Source organism: Trachemys scripta, chromosome 11, assembly GCF_013100865.1.
Source record: "Trachemys scripta elegans isolate TJP31775 chromosome 11, CAS_Tse_1.0, whole genome shotgun sequence".
NCBI lineage: Eukaryota > Metazoa > Chordata > Testudines > Emydidae > Trachemys > Trachemys scripta.
In genome coordinates, this window is record NC_048308.1 from 57,608,164 (window position 1) to 57,628,702 (window position 20,539).

The 20,539-nt window shown below is 40.8% G+C and overlaps 2 protein-coding genes across 3 annotated transcripts in view; one reads left to right on the plus strand and one right to left on the minus strand.

Moving 5' to 3' along the window:
- Positions 1-9,966, minus strand: part of WDR12 (WD repeat domain 12) — a 15,391-nt gene extending 5,425 nt beyond the window's left edge. The window contains exons 1-10 of the mRNA XM_034786150.1: positions 9,690-9,966; positions 8,671-8,765; positions 6,900-6,994; positions 5,727-5,833; positions 4,346-4,461; positions 3,658-3,812; positions 3,229-3,274; positions 1,504-1,589; positions 1,153-1,293; positions 919-1,024 (exon numbers count right to left, since the gene is read on the minus strand). Coding sequence (XP_034642041.1) covers positions 919-1,024; positions 1,153-1,293; positions 1,504-1,589; positions 3,229-3,274; positions 3,658-3,812; positions 4,346-4,461; positions 5,727-5,833; positions 6,900-6,994; positions 8,671-8,765; positions 9,690-9,730 — 988 coding nt within the window. The 5' untranslated portion in view covers positions 9,731-9,966. The remainder of the gene's footprint in view (positions 1-918; positions 1,025-1,152; positions 1,294-1,503; positions 1,590-3,228; positions 3,275-3,657; positions 3,813-4,345; positions 4,462-5,726; positions 5,834-6,899; positions 6,995-8,670; positions 8,766-9,689) is intronic.
- Positions 9,967-10,341: 375 nt separating this feature from the next.
- CARF (calcium responsive transcription factor) overlaps positions 10,342-20,539 on the plus strand; it is a 51,418-nt gene continuing 41,220 nt past the window's right edge. For both annotated transcript variants that reach the window (XM_034785947.1, XM_034785948.1), the window contains exons 1-3: positions 10,342-10,423; positions 16,630-16,751; positions 18,473-18,697. In XM_034785947.1, coding sequence (XP_034641838.1) covers positions 16,641-16,751; positions 18,473-18,697 — 336 coding nt within the window. In that variant the 5' untranslated portion in view covers positions 10,342-10,423; positions 16,630-16,640. The remainder of the gene's footprint in view (positions 10,424-16,629; positions 16,752-18,472; positions 18,698-20,539) is intronic.

Sequence of the window (20,539 nt, forward strand, 5' to 3'; positions counted from 1 at the left end):
GGCGGGTACGCCGAAGCCACGGGACCGGCGGACCTCCCGCAGGCATGCCGCCGAAGGCTCGCTGACTGCCGCCCCTACAGCGACCGGCAGGCCGCCCCCCGCGGCTTGCTGCCCCAGGCACGCGCTTGGTGCGCTGGTGCCTGGAGCCGCCCCTGCTTTTATCTCTAGATTATTGGTTCAAATCTGGCCTGGTTTGTAGTGGCTAAAAAGACATTCCTGTCTGGCTTATGATGTGTGGTAGTCTCTCTATATCATGAACTGCAATGATTGGCAGTCATTTCAGACTTGTAAGGAGTACAAAGTTTGATCAGACATGTAACCAGCTACTTTTTCACTTCTACAGATGGTCTCCCCTATTCAGGGTTTAGGCACCCTGACAAAACAGTGGCATTTAACCCACTGATAAAAGTGACCTTAGATTTCAAGGCTGTTAGCAGGGCAGCTTTCAAAATTCACTAAAAAAGAAATGTCTTTAAAAGAGAAGAATTGGATTTGTTTTCCAAGTTACCGTCTAAGGAATGAAAGTTATTAAGAATGAAAAAGTCATGCCTCAAAAGGCAAAAAGCAATAGTACTTAAAATAGCCAATTAAATAAGCTACTGCTGTGGTCAGCTGAAACAAGGCTCACTAAGAGCAGGGAGGGAATGAGGATAGCTTCTCATCACTTTACACAGTCATGGGAGCATTTTTGCAATGGAATGTGGAAAGGATCCGGGTTCATACAGCTTTCCCTGTCCCCACTGCTCCTGTTAATTTTTGGTTAAAATCGTCTAGCTCCCCAGTTAGGAAACAGTTACAGACAAATACCAAAGTTTGTGTGTGTATAACTTATGAAATGTGTTAAGATGTAACCCCTTCTCTCAACACACATGAATTTGAAAAGTCATTTGTGTTACCCACACATTCACTTTTGCTCACCTTTAGTGCGGGGATCCCATAATCTAATGTGTCTGTCAGTACTCCCAGATGCTAGACGCCGACACAGTGGTGAGTAGGAGATAGAATTAAATACTTTGTTTCCAGTCTGCATAAGAAAAGAATTCATAAGTTAGGAGCTACTCTTGTACAAATTCTAAATTCAAACTGAACTGGAGTTACACCAGTGAGAATTTGGTGAAAAGTTTTAATGTACAACATGTAAACAAATCTCACCAAAGTTGATTTGAGACCTCCTGTCTCCACATCCCATATTTTAATTGTATGATCCCATGATGCACTACAAATTTCTTCAGCATCTGACCACAGCACAGAGGAGATGGCTTCAGTATGGCCAGAAAGAGTTGTAATGGGAGTCTAGAAATTAAATAAAGTATTAAGATCAGAAAAACAGTGGCTTAGTTATTGTAGAAAAAAAACATTATTTCACCAAATAAATGTATGTAGATTAATTTTCAGATATTTCATTAGAAATTTCCCCCTACACGTATTTATCAAAAAGGGAAAATATTTTTCATTTCCATGCTTTTCAGCTGAGGTTCTACATAAATCCTGACCACTTCTTACCCTGGTTAGTCCAAGCTGTTCAATTTTCTGCTTCTTCCTTGGTCTGTTTGCTGCTTCCTCTATTTCATCCTCTTCATCTGTAGGCACTATGATGGAAAGAAAGTCAAGCTTGATTTAGAAGGGTTTGGGATGCATTCCCAGCTAAGTACTTCTTACATGCCCCCCTCCCCATCACCACAGTATCCAACTGCCTGCCAAACATAAATTTAATCCTCAACACTCCTGTCAATTAGCTCAGTATTATTATTCCCATTTTACAGCTGAGGAATTTACGCACAAATAAATTTACTCAGATCTTCCACATCCTAGATGAATTCCTCTACAAGACCATCCTTCTTTCATGGAAAAAAACTATCTAAATCCATCCTATATTCTGTACACAGTCACTCTATATTTTAATTTACACATTTATATATAAATGTAAATGAGCATTTTGAAAGGAGGCATCCAACTAGCTAGCGAAGGACTGTATGTTATTTTATGTCACCAGATCAGGATCAGTTTATTGTCCCTCAAGTCATGATGCCTATAAAAGAAGATTAGGAAAAGAGTCCACAACTTCTTAAAGTGTCCATATTAAAAACTACAAACTGTACAAGCCTATTGAATGCTAAAATCTGTAGATAGTATTTGGAAAAAAGACACCCAGTTGGCAGTTATACGAGAAATCTAAGTGTTTAAATTAAGTTTACGCCATGACCCTGTAATTAAATCTGTGCAGAGGTCTGCCACATTATGTCAGTGCAGACTGGGGTCTTTAATCTGTTTTAAGTAACAGTGTCCATTATCGCAGAAAAACCAAAAGTTAAATTTTTAAAACTGAACTCTTGGCACAGTTACTGTTGCACCATAATAAATGACTATAGTGAGGAGGCGTGGCCTCCCTCTGAGACTGATCCGCTCCCCATCCCCTGGTAGGTGGATCCAGGCAAGCCACGACCTCCCTCCCCCTCCCCAGAACCAGAAGGGCGGGACAGGAAGTTTAAATGGCAGGCCCTGCAGTTCAGTTGGGTGAGAGCTGGAGAAGGGAGCAGATGTCTCTTGCCTGCTGCTGAGCCCTGTGCCCGAGACGGAGCTCTACAGTGCCGAGGACCCTGAAGGGGTGCCGCTGGCCACATACCCCGAGGAGAAGGAGGAACCCCAGGAGATGGAGGTACAGTAGGAAGTAGCCCTGGGGCACTACCAGAGTAGTTTGCCAAAGTAGGTCAGTGTGTTTCAGTGGGATCCCTGCTGACCCAGTGGTGGAGGGTTCTGCCATAGTCAGGGCCCATGGTTAGGATCCGGTGGAGTAGGGTGGGTCTGGACCTCCCCACCCCCTGCTACCAGCCCCACCCTTGGAGTTGGCAGCCTCCCCACCTTAGGCTGGATGGCCTGAGACAGCTTGTTGCTCTGCCCGACTATAGGCAACTATATTTAAGCGGGGGGGGGGAACCCACAAGAATATGCATTTTATTCTCAGAAATGGAAAATGTATAAAAGCAGTAACACGTCAAAATAAGAGTTTCTGGTATAACTGAACAATGTATTATATATATATATATATATATATATATATATACACATATATATAAACTTCAAAAGTGAAAAATTAAAACATAATACCCATTTAAAATGGTTAAAATAAAATCTATTCAGAAGTTTCAGTCATTCCAGATCATTAAATTTTAAAACTCTCAATTAGAGCCAAAAATCTCAGGCAAAGTATTCATAAAATATTAATCTTACCTGCAGACCAGATCTTTAACATCTTATCCCAAGATCCACTGCAGAACTAGATGAACAGAAACTTTTTATTAAAAAGATTATGTAAAATCCAGTTAGTTCACATAAGCCACAGAAAGTCATCTTTCTGCTCAAAATGTTGCCTATGCTACCAAAATCATCTTCAGCTTTTTGTGCAATATTAAGGGTTTTATGTATCTTTTCTTTTCAATACAGCACATTATTTCCATTACGTCGAATGCAAGGCTATCACCAATTTATAAGTGCTTTGGTATCCACAATTAATACATAGGTTTATACAGATTGTATGCACTTGACAACATATGACCAATTCACATGCGGAGGACAAAAAAATGTGATTTTTACACATAAATAAGCAACACAGAATCCACAACTCACTAGCTCAACACAGATCATCTGCAAGTAACTCACTTTAGTTCTTGTGCAGTCAACTGCTATAGAGTCCACACTTCCAGCATGTCCTCTACAACAGTGAAGGGCTTTCACTTTGTTCCTCTCTACATTCCACTCCCACAGCAGGATAGTCTGATCCAGAGAGGCACTGAGTAGCAGGCATGACAAACTATCTAAGGAAGGAAGAAAGTGCCAACATACAAATCCAATTAAGGAAGTCTTTCTAAAAATCCTTTTAGAGAAGCAAGATTAAGATTTTAAAAATTTACACAGTGACCCAATACAAATTGAGAGATTCATGTAAATACACCAGACCGTAGCTAGAATGTGGGATTTGGGATCCATGCGTGGTACTGCGTTAAAATGAATTGCAATTAAAGTAATTAAATTTGGGATCCATGGCCGCAACCGTGTTGTGTGAATTCACTCTATATAGATACGTGTTCTAGCGAGGGTCCGGTATATCACAGATTTAAATGTACAAATACTAATGAAGATTAACTTGGAATATTTAAATAGTTATTAGAAAATACTGGAGTTTGTTTAAAAAGTATTTTATCATGAGGGATTTTACTCAATTATTTCATTTCTAATATATTACAAGCAGTGCTTACAATAGTTGTAATGTTTAGGCTGGCAATTGAACCTGTATGTTTTCCAGTAAATTGCTCTAGCCCCACTCCCAACCAGTATAAGGTGTACTGACCTTTTTTCACCCATGTCACATCTTTCACCACCTCTGTGTGCCCAGCAATTGTCATGATGGATTTTCCTTCTAAAGACCAGATTCGAGAAGTCTGATCATAAGAGCCAGTCAAGATCCTAGGGGATGCAGATATTGAAACATTTTTTTAAAGCCAATGGTGCATCATGGGAGATCTTTTCAATTAGGAACTTCAAAACTATTAGTATGATAACCAGTTGAGAGACATGAATAAATAAAACATCTCCTTTATGTAAATCTTAGTCCTCTTTGAAATAAAAAGAGTTAACATTAAAATTTAACTTGTTTGCAAAAACTGGATCAAATTTAGATTTTAATAGGTTCAAAACAAACTTTCTTAAGGAATGAATTAGCTGTGGATTTCTAGACAAGGTATACAGGAGAGAGAAGTGAGAATATTGATCATTCTGGTAAATTAAATGCTGAAGTCTCATGTCTAATTTAAGATCAACCAAAGAAAAATTATAATTATAATAAATTCTTTACACTGATTAGCAAAGCATTTTCAATCCATTAATAAATGGGGGAGTCTCAGTGTAATCAATAGTTAACAGCTCTGGAAATATCTATAGTAGAACCTCAGAGTTACGAACACCAGAGTAACGAACTGACCAGTCAACCACACCCCTGATTTGGAACCGGAAGTACACAATCAGGCACCAGCAGAGACGGAAAAAGAAATAGTAAATACAGTACAGTACTATTAAACGTAGATTACTAAAAAAAAAAAAGTGAAGCAGCATTTTTCCTCTTCATAGTAAAGTTTCAAAGCTGCATTAAGTCAATGTTAAGTTGTAAACTTTTGAAAGAACAACCATAATGTTTTTTTCAGAGTTACAAACAACCTCCATTCCTAAAGTGTTGGTAACTCTAAGGTTCTACTATAGTAGAAAAGACAAGTAGTGTCTTTAAAAGCACTCCAGATAAGGGTTTTGAAACTACAGTAATAACTTGGAATTAATATTTGAAGTATAAAATATTGAAATGTTAGAAATAAATGTAAAAAGACAGCAAGATGTTATTGTATTATTAAAGGAGATAATATCATCAGTGCTACTCATCAAATCTAACTCATACCAGGAGCAAATCTCATCCTCTTATGCATGGTACCTTCCTACTTGGGTTAAAGTTACTGTCAAGGTAGCATGGAGGAGCTCAAACTTCAGCTAATTTCCCAGACATATGGCCTGCATATAAACAATTGATTTAAAAGGTAGAAAAGTCATTTAAAGGAAAAGAGAAATATAGAATGGGAAGAAAACTATGTTAAAGAGAAGTACCAATAAATAATTATGGAATCAGCTACAGACAGTGGGAGAAACCAAGATGGAAACTTATGACGGGCTTAGTGGGTCTGCAATACCATTCTTCCGTAGCTTCAATAGAACTGATCCAGTCGTCATGGAACATGCATTCCTCAGGTTGAGGTGCAGTGTACTTCTCCACATATTCTATTTCCACCACTTCCTCCTAAACTCTCAAAAGACAAGAAGCCCATCAGTGTGCTTTTTCTTTTTAAATAAACAATCACAATGATCTAGTACAGTAGTTCCCAACCACTCCGAGCAGTGGTATCAATTGGCAAGACAAAGGTATCAACTACACAAGCCGGAGTCCCCTACCTTCCACACGACTGTGTGCGCTCTACTCTGCCTTAGAAATTGAGCTGCTACTGCAAATGGGGATTCAGGTAGCCCTAACTCCTTGACAGGCAAGCATATGCATAACTGAACAGAAGGCAGATGGTAGCAATGCATCAGGGCGCACAGCACAAAGATTCATAATTAAGGTCCCAATGCTGCAAACTCTTAAGAATGTGTGTAATTTTACTTAGGTGAGCAGTCCTATTGAAGTCAATGGGCCTACTCACATGATTAAAGTTACACACATGCTTAAGTGTTTGCAGGATTGGGCTCTTGGCGAATGAGTACAAGTACATCACTACTGATCAACGCTACCTATTGGCTTATCAAATTACTACTAATACAGTGTTTAAAAGTAGCTACAGATGATTTCCAAAGTAAATGTTGTTCCTTTTCTTTTCTAGGTTTTCCGCACTATGCTTATCATGCTTAGTAATGGAGTGTCTATAACACTTCATATCATTTGACCCACATAGGGCCACTGACTACAGACTAGCAAAGCAGGAGACAAAAGTACATTGATGGTGACCAAAATGGGACCTTCCAGAACTGTATGAAACCAGACAACAGGAGAAGGAAGTGTCTCAGGTTGCTCAATAGCAAACTCTAATCATTAGGAGCACTTTCAGGCTCCAAAGCAAGTCTTGGTGAATCCTCCATGGGCAAAAGAATAATGCAGGGTCTTCAGAGGAAAATAAGGGAAATTACTTGGGCTTCATCAGAAAGGCAAAGGAATACTAAGGGAGAAAAATACATGGAATATAGAGAACTTTCCTAATCAGAACTATAAACCAGATCAAATTTAAAATCTGTATCTAATTAAATGGTCTAGGTCGGGATCTTTAAATCCCATCATCCTACAGTGTGGTCCACAGAAAGTGTGTATGACTTACTGTTGAGATGTTTTCCGCTTCCATGTGTTTGACCAGTGACATACGCAAGAACTGGCCCTTGACAAGGAAATCAAACTCCACATATTTGTGGTCCTCTAAGACAAACAAGAAACAATGTTTAAATTTCAAGTCTTAACTTATACAATCCAGAAAAAAGAGCAAATTTTAGGGACTGAAACTAAATTTAGTTTAAAACAAATTCAGGGGCCACCTTCTTCTCCCAAGTATCAGAGGGGTAGCCGTGTTAGTCTGGATCTGTAAAAAGCAACAGAGAGTCCTCTGGCACCTTTAAGACTAACAGATGTATTGGAGCATAAGCTTTCGTGGGTGAATGCCCACTTCGTAGGATGCATGCACTCTGTTGCTTCTTCTCCCAGTTACAACTGTTCAACCACATTATCTAAAAGGGATTACACAGATTTAACTGAGGGCAGATCTTGATCCAAAGGATCCCTTGGAGAAAACAGCACCTAAGTTTCTATAAGTAGCATCTCTGGAGCCAGGACTCCAGGCTTCTAAGGTGTTACCTCTTCAATTTTGGTTGCAATTTGAGAAGTGAACAACAACTTTTAAAGTTTTACATGGGCTGAGACCCAGTTATACCTCCACTTCTGTCTGCTGGAGCATCTCTGTCGTTGACTAACCAAAGTCCCAGGTACCAACCTTTAGAATTTGCCTCCCCTGATTGCTCACTAGGGAAAGAGTCAGGTGAGTTTCAAATAACACTGCAAGGTTTTAGTCAGTCAACTGAATTAAAATTTTTGTTTCTATTTCTTTTTTTTCCTCTTTCACTTTAGTTGGATGATTTAGACAAAATGATTTTTATTGTTAGCATTGCAATAGTGCCTATAGGGAACTATCAGGATTCCAATGTGATAAGTACTGTATAAATAGAATGGGGGGCTGGGAACTGTCCCTTCCCCAAAAAGCTTGCAATCTAAATATGTAGCCAGACAAAAGGTAGATAAGAGCCAAGTGAGAACAAAGTAATGGTGAGATTGACACACCAGGTATGTCTCTCTTTTATTTTTAAAAACACAAAGGGCAGGACTGCTTATGGGTTTTACACTCTTGATTTCCCCCAAACATTCACGCGATCAGTCCTGTGCAAGGAGACCAGTACTTGTGTATGGTTCCACTGACTTCAATCAAACTCTGGCTTGGTCTACAAAGTTATATTGCCATAGCTTTGTCGGTCAGCACTGTGGAAAAAACCCATACCCGGAAGAGTGCTTTTGCCAATGCAGCTAAAATTGTTTGGGGAGGGGATGTTCCTACACTGACATAAGAACTCTCTCTTGGTGTAAACTATTTCTACGCTAGGGGGCTATGCCAGTATTGCTTTGCCAGCATAGACACCATACTGCATACACGTACAGTACATCTTTGTGGGCATAAGGATCCATCTGCATGGATCTGAATGCAGAATCAAGGGCTATATTTTTAATAATCATGTACGATGCCTAGAAACTGTTAAAGATACTATAAGACAAGTAAGAACAATAAGGGAGGTAAGATCCTCTATGAAAATTTGAAAGGAGAATTTTGCCCAACTGCGAAAACAATTGTTTTTCCAACCAAGGAATCTTGACGAGTCTTGTATGCTTTGCTGTACGCATGTTCATAAGTCTTTACAGGAGTGGAACCTTTGTATTTTAAGCCCCTATAGTTTACACACTTACTAAAGTATTTAAAATCTCTTCATAAGTTTCTATTTTTTTTTAAAGTATTCCTTTTTCTAAAAGAGGTAAATCACCTTCCAAATACATACCATGTTTAGCTTGCAGCAATTTATTGATGATGTTACTGAGGTCAGCAATTTCAGAGGCTGCTGGGATAGAGAATGGAACATCATCTACTACATACCTAGAGGGAAGAAAATAGGAATTTACTTATTGAGAAGTGCTGAAACTCACAGCTCAACAGGTACAAAATAAGCATATTTAAAAGTCTGTGATACAGCTCTTTTTGCAAGTGAGGGGTTTAAACACTTTGCAGTTTGAATGGACACATACTTTATTTGCACTTGTTTCAAGAATCCTACCCATCCTAATCTCCTTATACTGTATAGTTTAGGCTCCCTTTGGTAAGATTTTCTGAAGTTCAACTCGTGTGTAGCCAAGCAAGAACCAGGAACACTTTTTTTCACCTTTTTTGAAACTTCCTCTCTAACATTCACAAATACAATAGCTCGTAATATACACTATAGTATCTCCAAATTCATCTCGATCCAAGCGAAATCCAGCTGGTAGAGAAGCCAGTGGCACGGGGAAAAGTACAGAAAATGAGTGAATATTAAAAGAGTTGCTAAAGCCCCACCCCTTACAGTTGTACATTTGCCAACGCTTAGATTATGGCCCTGATCCCATTCCCCCTAAAATCAGAGAGGATGCCTCTGACTTCAGTGGAAGCAAAAGGCAGGCCACTGTGTAAATCTTGATTACAGATTTTATGGAGGCACTCACAGATATTTTCAATTAACTTGTAGGAGTTTATGGAGTTTTGTTAAGGAATGTTGTTTGCCAGGAAAGATTAAGTAAATAAATCTATCCTCCCCAACCAACCAACACTACAAACCATCCACCCACCCCAGTAAGATTTGACCGTGTAGCAGTAGCCTCAATTTCCCTTCTTCTAGTTGCTCCCCTTCCCACCCACCCTGCCGCGGTGGTGGCCTGCACATGGTGTGTGACCGCTTAGGATGAGCATCGCCCATCAGTATCGTTCCTGTCCGCGTTTCCCTTGCCCTCCCTCCCCCTCCCCCGGGCAGTTAGGCCACCCCACACTCACTTGTGGTTCTCGGTGAAGAACCGAGCCTGGAGCTGGGCCATTGGGTCGGAGAGGGCGAGGCTGGGCCGGGGCTGTGTGTGTGCGTCTGTGCCCAGCTGAGGACTGACACGGGGTGCAGGACAGGAGGCTGGACCCGGCCCTGAGCGCTCTCTCCCCAGCCAGCGGAGCAGAGAAAGCACGTGTCTCGGAGCCGCAGTCAATCAGCTCGGTGCAGCAGCACAGATCGAGCATTCCGCCAGCGATTAGTGGGGGCTGCTCTTAAGGGTCCGGAGCCGCTCCCTCTGTCAAGTCGCGCTGGCCGCTCCGCCCACCAGTTCCTGGCTGGGTGAGAATGGGAGCTACTCACACACGCACCCACGCTGCAGCCTGTGAGGCAAATGCAGAGACCCCCCCCAACCTTCATTACGGCAGGCTCCATGGAAACTACCAGTCCCAGCATGCAGCGCGGCCCACGGGGGGATGAGAATGGCGGTCAACGAGGTGTCCCGAGACTACAAATCCCAGCATGCATAGCGCGAGAGGCCACAACTCCCAATATGCCATGCGCCGCCTCACAGTCGGGTAGCGACTTCTTCCCCGTACCACCTGTCAGCTTCAGTCAAAGAGCTTTTGGGGGCCATTATTTCCGGGTTGTACGGTGGCCCATGGGGACCACACCACACGGTAGGGAGTGCGTTGCTGCGCCTGCGCTGTACGGCTGTCTCCATGGTGGTGCCTGCGAGAGCCAAGACGAGGTTGAGTAGACTCGTTCTGAATTTTCTCTCCGCTTCCCTGACTCCCCTGCAGGGTTCGCGGCAGCCGAGGCGGGAGGAGCCGCGCCCAGTCTGCCCTCTCCACCCCCACCGCGCGCGGGGCGTTCTGGCTCCCAGACCTGCCAGGGGGCTGCGGGGCGGCGCCGCGGAGGAGGGGGGCAGCCCCCCGGGGCTATTGTTCTGCGGGGCCAACATGGCGGGGGCCCGCTCTGCCCCCGGGAGGTCCTGGCAGGGCGGCCGCCCGCGCTGCTCGCCGCCCGGCGTAAGGAGAGGTAGAGCCGCTGCCCTGCCTCGCCTCCAGCCTGGGGGGGGTGGACAGCAGAGCCCGGGATGGACCCGGCCCGCAGCCCCTCAGTGTGGGGACGGACAGGGGAGGGGAGAGGGGTAGTTAGCACAGGACCGCTGCCCCCAGTGAGGGGAGGGGGATCAGGACCGCAGCGCCCCAGTGAGGGGAGGGGAGAGGGGTAGTTAGGACAGGACCGCTGCCCCCAGTGAGGGGAGGGGAGAGGGGTAGTTAGGACAGGACCCGCTGCCTGTCGGAGGGGGGCGGCGGTCTGGACAGGACCTGCTGTGCTCCCTGGAGTCAGGACGTGACCTACTGTACCCCTTGGGGGGTGGTAAGAGATTAAGGGTTCAGGTTAAGGCCCATGGGGAGATGGAAGAGTGGGTATCAAGCCTAGATCCCACTGCCTTCTTCCTTTTGAAGCGGAAGGCTTTTGCTGTATATGTCAATGAGACATTGACAGGTCCATTCATCATGTTTGGCATTTCCCTCTACAAATTGTGCTGCTAGAGTTGGTGACACAGCCCCTGGGATGTATGCATATAAACATGTATGCACACATCCTGTATAATTCTCTAGGAGATACTGAGTTACTGGCATATACGATTTGGGTATGTTTCATATACTTGTTCACTGTTGATGATTTACTGATGTGATTTGGTGAACCTTAATGTTCATGTAACATAACATCTAAAAATAAAGTTTTATTAAAATCAAATTTGGTGGATTTTAAAAAAGTACTGTACTTATAAGTGAATTCAGTATTTTGGAAAAAGATGTTTGGATGGATACCTTGCATCTGTTTGATTCCTTTTGCATCTTGTTAACGGTTAGTTATGGCCTCGCTATAAGTGAGTAGCTGTATCTGTCTATAATGTGTGGTGGTTCTACGGGTAACCTGATGGAGAAGGAAGGGTTGTCTTGGTGTTTTAAATTAGTAAGATTTATATGCTTTCTTCAGAAATACAGTTTTAAAAAATCGACGTCTTGCAAGTGTAATTGATGTAAATGCTTTTTTGTTGTTTTTTTAGATCTGTAATATGTACACCTAGTTTATAATTGCAGAAAGACACTAAGCAATAGCTTTTCCACAATTTTTTAAAAAGCCTACTGAATAATTACTATAGTTTATAGAAATAACATGAAAAGCACTATATAAGTGGGTCAGCAGTTACTCTGAGTTTTTCTTAGCTCCCCTCACAACAAAGATTAAGAAAATTTTGGTCATACATTAAAAATATGTGTGTGGCCAATGTAACTCATTTTCATTCAAGAAGCCATGACTATTGAATATGCTCAATTACTTTACTATCACTGATACCCATCATTAATGATTTAGTTGATGTAGAAATGTCTCATAAAACATACTTCTTTTGAAGGGGCATTTAATTGCATTGAGGCTGTGTGTCTGTCTCAAAGTTTCTCCTAATTCAGCACTATTTTCATGGAAAATTGGGGACGATATTGCTATGGATTCCTTGAGTATGACATAACTAAGGCCCTACCAAATTCATGGTCCATTTTGGTCAATTTCACAGTCATAGGATTCTAAAAATCATAAATTTCATGATTTCAGTTATTTAGATCTGAAATTTCACGGTGTTGTAATTATAGGGGGTCCTGACCCAAAAAGGCTTTTTTGAGGGGGGGAGAGGTGTTGCTGTACTGCTGCCCTTGGTGCTGCTCGCGGAGGCACTGCTTTCAGAGCTGAGTAGCTGGAGAGTAGCGGCTGATGGCCAGGAGCCCAGTTCTGAAGGCAGAACCGCCACCAGCAGCAGCACAGAAGTAAGGATGGCATAGTACGGTATTGCCACCCTTACTTCTGTGCTGCTGCTTGCAGAGCTGGGCCCTCAATCAGTAGCTGCCACTGTCTGGCCGCCCAGTTCTGAAGGCAGCAGCAAGAGTGGCATAGTATGGTATTGCCACTCATACTTCTGCACTGCTGCTGGTGGGGAACTGCCTTCAGAGCTGTGTGCTTGGCCAACAGCCGCCATTCTCCTGCTGGCCAGCTCTGAAGTCAGCACAGCAGTAAGAGTGGCAATACCATGACCCCCCCCTGCAACTCCCTTTTGGGTCTGGACCCCAAATTTGCGAAACACTGGTCTCCCCTGTGAAATCTTTATAGTATAGGGTAAAAACACACACAAGACCAGATTTTCATGGCCATGAATTTGGTAGGGCCCTAGACATAATTAACTTCTTTAAAACTCATTTTTTTCCTATCATAAGATGGAAATAAGATCAACAGTAAGGTATTTACTCATCATAACTTCTCTTATTGGTACCAGAAAATATGAAATTGTACACATCAAATTTGATTGTACCTTTGTATGACTCCAGGTACAGATTTCAAGAAGTGTCTTTGTATTTTTGCAAATCCCCTTCTGTTTTTTCAGTGTATGCTTCTTGTGCAAAGCATGCTTATCTGCCAGAGCAGTGGAATAACCTGTCCCTTTTGCAACTTAGTTTTCTTCTATAACTAAAATACTGTAGTCATGAGAATAATTAGAAGTTCAGTTCTAAATCTCAGTGCTCCCATCTGCATTTAGGGTCCTCTCTTTCACTGCCTTCAGTAGGAGGCCTCACAATAATAGATCTATGGAAAACAGGAGCAAGACTTGGTAAGAGAACTTAAAGTCACTTCAGTCTGGAACTGCCACACATTGGGAACCATTGCTTGCTATGTCCAGGTTACTGTTTCTATTAATCGATACCTAAAAATGTCATATAAATTTCTGAAGTGTTGGAAAAAAGAAAATACACAAAATAAATTATAAAATATTCTGGTTGAAAAAAATTAATAAGCCTATCATAAAATTTTTAAAAATAGTGTTCTGACTACAGTAAGAGCTTCTTATACAAATATTGGATAGTGTGTTCTGGTCACAGTACTGGTCGCAGAGCTGTAGTCTGCTGAGGGTTAACTGGTCTGTAAAGAGGAAAAAATTCACCTCCATCTTGCTGGTTCCCAGTCCCTCTGTAGAGTTTGGTGTCCTACGCAAAATAAGTTTGCTGATCGCAAAGTAGTTGGCAAGAACATACAGACTAAAAGAACCACCGCTATTGGTGACCATAGTCTCATGAGAGTAATAAAGGACTGAATGGGCATTGTCTCTGTCTACCCTAGGCTTTTTTTCCCCCTTCACTAAAAAGTCTCATCAAAGCTACAGTGGTTCAGCTTCACTGCCAACTGGGAGAACTAGCATACAACTGGATTCTAGGTGGTAGCTATTATTTTAAGTCTCATGTTATGTAACCCTTCTCAGAACAGGTATATATTTCTCAGTGTTTAAAACGCTGATGCCAGTCGACACCTTGCCTATGCTCACACTTCCACATGCCAGTGTTTGTATCTATAGAACTGAACCAGTGATAGCAACAGTGGTAAATTTTAAAATTTCATACTGTAGACATAGTCATTGGCTATAAACTTTTACCCCTACAAGGTGGAGCTGAGGCCTATTGGCAGGGTACTGCAAATGTTTGTGCGGTACCTATCTGACACACCTGCAGAGAGCTCTGCTTTCAATCCAGCACTACAGAAACATTAAATTCATTCATACACACACAAAAAGGCCGATAGAGGAACCAATATGAAAATAGAACTTCATTCTCAACATTCTATAAAATGTATAATATAAAATAAATGTATATATTAAATAATCCAGATATATTTTAAAGAATCCAAATATATTTGGTAGCTTTACTCCAGATTTGTAAATGCTGCATCAAAGGGAGAGGGAGTTATTTGGGTATACTAGTTGTCCCAGACAAAATCTTCAACGTGTATAACTGAACTGTCTGAATTGAAGAACATAATAGCAACTATTATTTTGTAATCTATTATTAAATATTTACTCCTAAATGAGATATTAAAATTACATTTCTGGAAAGCCATTTTGCAGACAGTGCACTTAATTTTTCTCAAAAGGCTAAATTGTATTGCTTAGACTAAAATACCCTATTTTACTATTTTTATTAGAGAGATTAATAATACATTTAATAATTCAAATTCCAATCAATTTTTTCTGTTGCTCTTGATATTCTTCGTATCTGTGGCTGAAACTTTCCATATTTGGTCTCAGCCCCACAAGCTAACTGTTTTCAAATATTTTGGAGATATGGGAGAGTTGAGGGGGGGGGAATGCTTTCCCTCTGTGATCTGGTTTAAACATGGCAGATACTGGAAATTAGGAACCTGTCATTTTGTATAGTAATTGAGAATTTAAAAAAATCCAAGTTTGATGAAGATAGGTTAAATGAATTTAAAGATATGAATGTTTGAAGTTGGAATGTTGTTCAAATGCATTGGAAGAATTTATCTCTGAAGGATGATTCACTAGCTCCTAAAGCCAAATAGGTCAGGCTTTCCTTTTCCATCCATCTCATGTGGCTTAGCCAGACGAACTTGTGTGCTCCACAGGCTGAATATGTCTGCTCAAATAATTTACCAGCTAACTTGATGGAACTTGGAAGCTCTGCTGATGAAGGAAATAGAGCAGGGGTAGGCAACCTATGGCACACGTGTCGAAGGCAGCACGCAAGCTGATTTTCAGTGGCACTCACACTGCCCGGGTCCTGGCCACTGGTCCAGGGGGCTCTGCATTTTAATTTAATTTTAAATGAAGCTTCTTAAACATTTTAAAAAACTTATTTACTTTACATACAACAATAGTTTAGTTAATTATAGACTTATAGAAAGAGATCTTCTAAAAACATTACAATGTATGACTGGCACGCGAAACTTTAAATTAGAGTGAATAAATGAAGACTCGGCACACCACTTCTGAAAGGTCGCCGACCCCTGAAATAGAGGCTGAAAGGCAAAGCCAAATAGGTCCAGTTACGGCAATTTATCAGCTGCACGGTTGAAACTGATGGAATGTGTAAAGCTTGTACAATATGCAAGCTAAATACCGTGGAATACTTTTTCTTATTAAGAGAAAATTATTTGAGGGGAAAAACTCTGGAAAAAATCAGGATACCAAAATTAAAATTTCTTCTACAAAGATGGCCTTGTTTTATGCCATGTATATTTCATGGTGTGTGGTACACTTTAACATATGTAATGAATTAACTCACTTGGTGTTCTATCGGTCATTGCATAAGATAAAAAGTGCTCAATCCAGGCAAAACTTAGGTCCTGCAGAAAGTGGTAGGTATCACTTCTCTTTGTATGCTTGAATGTTGTGTTCTGGGAAACTGCTGCTGGGGATGCCTTCTGTGGAATTAGAGGTACAACTGAAGTTCTAAAAGCCTCTGGCACTTTTTCTGTTCATCCTTGGTCCTGGCCAAATTCCAGTTTGGGTAACTGCACTCTTCCTGCCTAAAAATGCCCCTAGTAAATTAACAGAATAGATGTTTGCCTTCATTCTGACACTGTTGTTAAGTATTACTCTAAAATTACTCCAGAATTGGCTGCATGTCAGAGATGGGTGAAGCAATTCTTGTGTGTTCATTGTAAAAAATCCAGTAGTGAAATTTTTATAGTGTTTTCGTGATCCCTCTGGATGAAAGGCATTAATTATATAAATGTATATGGTCACTTTTTGTATAAAACTACATATATGCACAAACAATGGATTAAAATCTGCCAGTCTTACTAAAGCAAAACTTTTTGCAGTAAGAGCCTATCCATGATCCTGTAGAAATCAATTGACATTTTTCTTGGGTGAGAACTGAATAAAGATATGTCCGGTTTTGGCACCTTATGAAGTAAGGGCTATCTCACAGTCCCATGCAAGGCAATGGGAGGTTTGCCATTGATTTCAAATGGGATGAGGCTTTTCCTAAGTTCATAAGATCTACGTTTAAAAATAATAAAAAATAAATGCAGTGACCTATAGGATGAGGTAAAAGTACATCCTGGATGGGAGGCTGAATTAAAGTACTGTGACTTTTCCAGGCTGCCCTGTAATGGAAGAAAATGGAGTTGACCATGATGTCAGCATGGAAACACCTAATGACTTACTGGTAGTCAACTGTAATAGTACAGGAGAGTCAGAAACAGATGACCAAGTGTTTCAGGTGAGAGATTAGTTGGGACATCACTGTGAAGCTGGTTTCTTTCCATCCTCTGTGAAGAGTCTACAACATAATGATAATCTGTTTACCCTGCACATCAATAAGCAATCTGTTTTTCTCTCATTATTTCACAATGGCTTTACACAACATGTGCTACGGTCTTTACATTGATTTCTAATACAGATTAATTTGGAATGAGTGAATGTCTGGCGTGATTCTCATCAGTTTGCATTCTGATAGCAAAGCTAGAAAATCACATAAAAACACTTCATGTCTTTCAATGGGTGTATTTGTATGAACATTTTTAATTTTAAAAATTATTGAAAGATTTTCCTTCACTGAAGGAAATACCCATTGAAATGAGTGGGAGCTGCAGGTATTCAGCACTTATAAAAATCAGGCTGCATATATTTGTGCACATTTTGATGTAGGAGTCTAACTTTAGGTACTGAGGTGTGAGAATTTTGGCTGTAGTTATCTATTTCTAATCAAAATGTCTTTAATCCAGACAACATGCATATGTGTTTCTTAGTTAATTCTACAATTTAAAATAATTCTTTTGGCAATGTGATCATGTACCCTGTACCATACGGTGTATCTTAAAACAAACAGTTCCATTCGTTCATTGCCGTTACTCTAATTTATTTATAGGCCCCAAGCCACAAATCTTTTGTCTACTGAAAGTACAACAATGGGTACTAGATTTTTCATGCTATGTGGCCAGTTTCTGACCTGCATATAGAACATAGAAACATTTTTCCAGTTATTAGAATTCGTCATTAACAAACTTTCTGTTGTACTAGTGATTAGGTCATAAAGGTTCAGAAAAGAATGAATGTGTGATTTTTGGAAGAAGTTAAGCAAATTCCACTCTTCTTTTTAGGTTGTTCAGATGACATTAAAACACTCCATCATATGGGTTTCTTACAAGAGAGCTGTCTACTTTGGAGTTCTTACACATATTTTCCCTTCAGTCTAGTATTGTTTCTGAGTGTACCCAGATTGCTAATAGTGCAGAAGCTTCCTAGCTTCAGCTGATAGCTCCCAAACGAAAATGGGATGTGCTATAACCCTAGACCAAGATTGACAGGTTTGGTGAGATCATAAGTATAGATTTTAAAAGATGTTTACATAGCCATATGGAGCTTATGCATTGTATTGCTTTTTTGTACTGCCTCCATGCTTCATATTCTTATGTAAAATTTGACAAAGATACTATGTCAATTTCTATGTTGTGGTTCTATTGACAGCCAAAAATGAAGAAGTATTGATTTGAGACTCAAGTAGCAATTTACAGATTTTTAAGACATTTGAATTAAAAACTGTTAGAGATTTTAAAAATTATATTAGCTAATTTTCCCCTCCCCACCCTTTCCTTTTAAATCTTTGCCCTCCTACTTGGTTTTAAGTCTTCTGGGTGGATCCAAGCATGTTATTTTGAAATCTAACTATTTTTGGAAGCAAGTCTTGGGTACATGGGGTTTTGCTTCACCGTAGCAGAGGTTGATTATTTTTGGAGGCAGAAAATAATATTTTCATCATGGAAGCAGGAACAGAAAATAAAATCACTAGCCAATAGACACTTGAACACTTGGGAGGAAAGTTCTCTATGAGAATGAAACGTAGCAAGTAATGTATAAAATATATTTAAATTATTATTTAAAATAGAAATAAGAAGTTGATACTAAGATTAAAGTATATTTCACTGTTTTTCCCTGTAAAAGCATTTAACCTGCATGGATTCCAGGGATCCATCATTTGAACAGAATGACTCTCCAGCAGTCTTGCCTATCACAGTGCATGTTTCAGACAATTCATCTGTGTCATCGAATACACCAGTGCAGCTATCCCAGGCTCAACCTCTTTCCACAGAAGAGTTCCATCTGGTAGACCAGAATGGCCAGCCTCTATATGAACTACAGTCACTAGGGGATTCCAGTACACAGATGGTGAGTACATATAAAACCATATACCTGCTGAGCTCACAAAAGAGGAACAATGTTAAGGACAATGTCCTGAAGTGGGTTAGAGTTTCTATTTGAAAATGTTTCCGACTCTGGGAACAAGATAATGCTTTTCGGAGTGGTTTATTTAGTTCTCAGTTGCCTCTGCTCAGGTCTCCAGATCCTGAGTTAAGCCAATACTGACTTCAATTCATAAAAATCTAATGTGCTTCTATCATATTCTCAAACTATATAGAAGACCATCTCACAGTGGGAACAGTCCTCAATGCTCCCATTCTTCTTTCTCCCCTTTAATGCTTATTCTTTCCTCCTCTTCTCTCTACTGCTACCCTATGAGCCACTTTTGCTGAATGTTGGGAATTGTGAACACACTCAGTGGATTATAAACTTTGTAATGATACCTTACAAGAGACCTTTTGCATGAAGCATATTCCAGTTACATTATATTCACATTCCAAGCATATTTTCAGAAAGCATATGGAGTGCAATGTCACACCTTCCTCCTGAACTTACTGCCAGAGACTTGGACATTGTCCCTGGTGGAGGTAGTACATCTAAAATTCCTTTTTTATGGACAGGGTATTTGCTACCCAGTTCTCTTTTCTTCTCCTCCTGAGCATCTTTCTGTGCTTCAATCTTTTTTGTGTTTTAAGTCCAGTGCTTGCTGGTGTGCAGCCCTTTGTTTGGCTGCTTCTACCTTCATGGCAGCCTTTTCCCGGGCAAATTGCACATCAATTTCCATTTGCTTGATGAGCTGGGATACCACAGAGAACAACCCTCCTGCCAGAACAGGCATCCCTCCACTCCCGTCTTGCTGAATTACACTCCAGTCAGCTTCAGCACAGACCTAGAGGTTGGGCCACACCTCATTGCAGTTCACTGAAACTGAGATCCACTGAGCTCAAGGGCTTCTTAGTTAACAGGGACTTTCCCAGCGCCCAGTGTTCAGCCTTCTGGGAAATTTGCAACCTGTGTAGTTCTAGCTTCTTCTCATCTTCACTCTTACTTATTTTGCTTACTTTTCTGTCCCTATTTCCCTTACCGAAAATAAGCAAAGAGAAAATAACAAACCAGTAATCACTTTGTCTGTTCTCCAGCCAGCACACTTAAAACTCACTTAAAATCACTACCAGTGTCTCAAAGCAATCAGCTGTGCACAGATCCTGGTCGACTATGCCACTGTGACAGGTTCGGTCACAGAGACCCCCTTGGGACTGTTACCTGATGTGCTGAAACTACCACTCAGCCAGTTTTCCATTGCCAGTTTGGGGCTTAGAACACTGCCTTGTTGAGCCAGACATGCTAGTCTGCTTCAACACAGACCCAGGTCTGGTCCACACCCCCAAAGCTGAAGACTTTAACCAAAAACTGCTCAGCTGTATAAAGCTTATACAGGGTAAACTCATAAATTGTTCGCTCTCTATAACACTGATAGAGAGATATGCACAGCTGTTTGCTCCCGTAGGTATTAATCACTTACTCTGGGTTAATTGATAAACAAAAGTGATTTTTATTAAGTATAAAAAGTAGGATTTAAGTGGTTTCAAGTAATAACAGAACAAAAAGTAAGTTACCAAGCAAAATAAAACAAAACATGGAAGTCTAAGCCTAATACGTTTAAGAAACTAAATACAGGTTAAATCTCACCCGCAGAGATGTTCCAATAAGCTTCTTTCACAGACTCCTTAGTCTGGGCCCAATCCTTTCCCCTGATACAGTTCTTGTTAATTCCAGCTCAGGTGGTAACTAGGAGTTTTCTCATGACTTCAGCCCCCTTTGTTCTGTTCCACCCCCTTTTATATCTTTGGTACAAGGCGGGAATCCTTT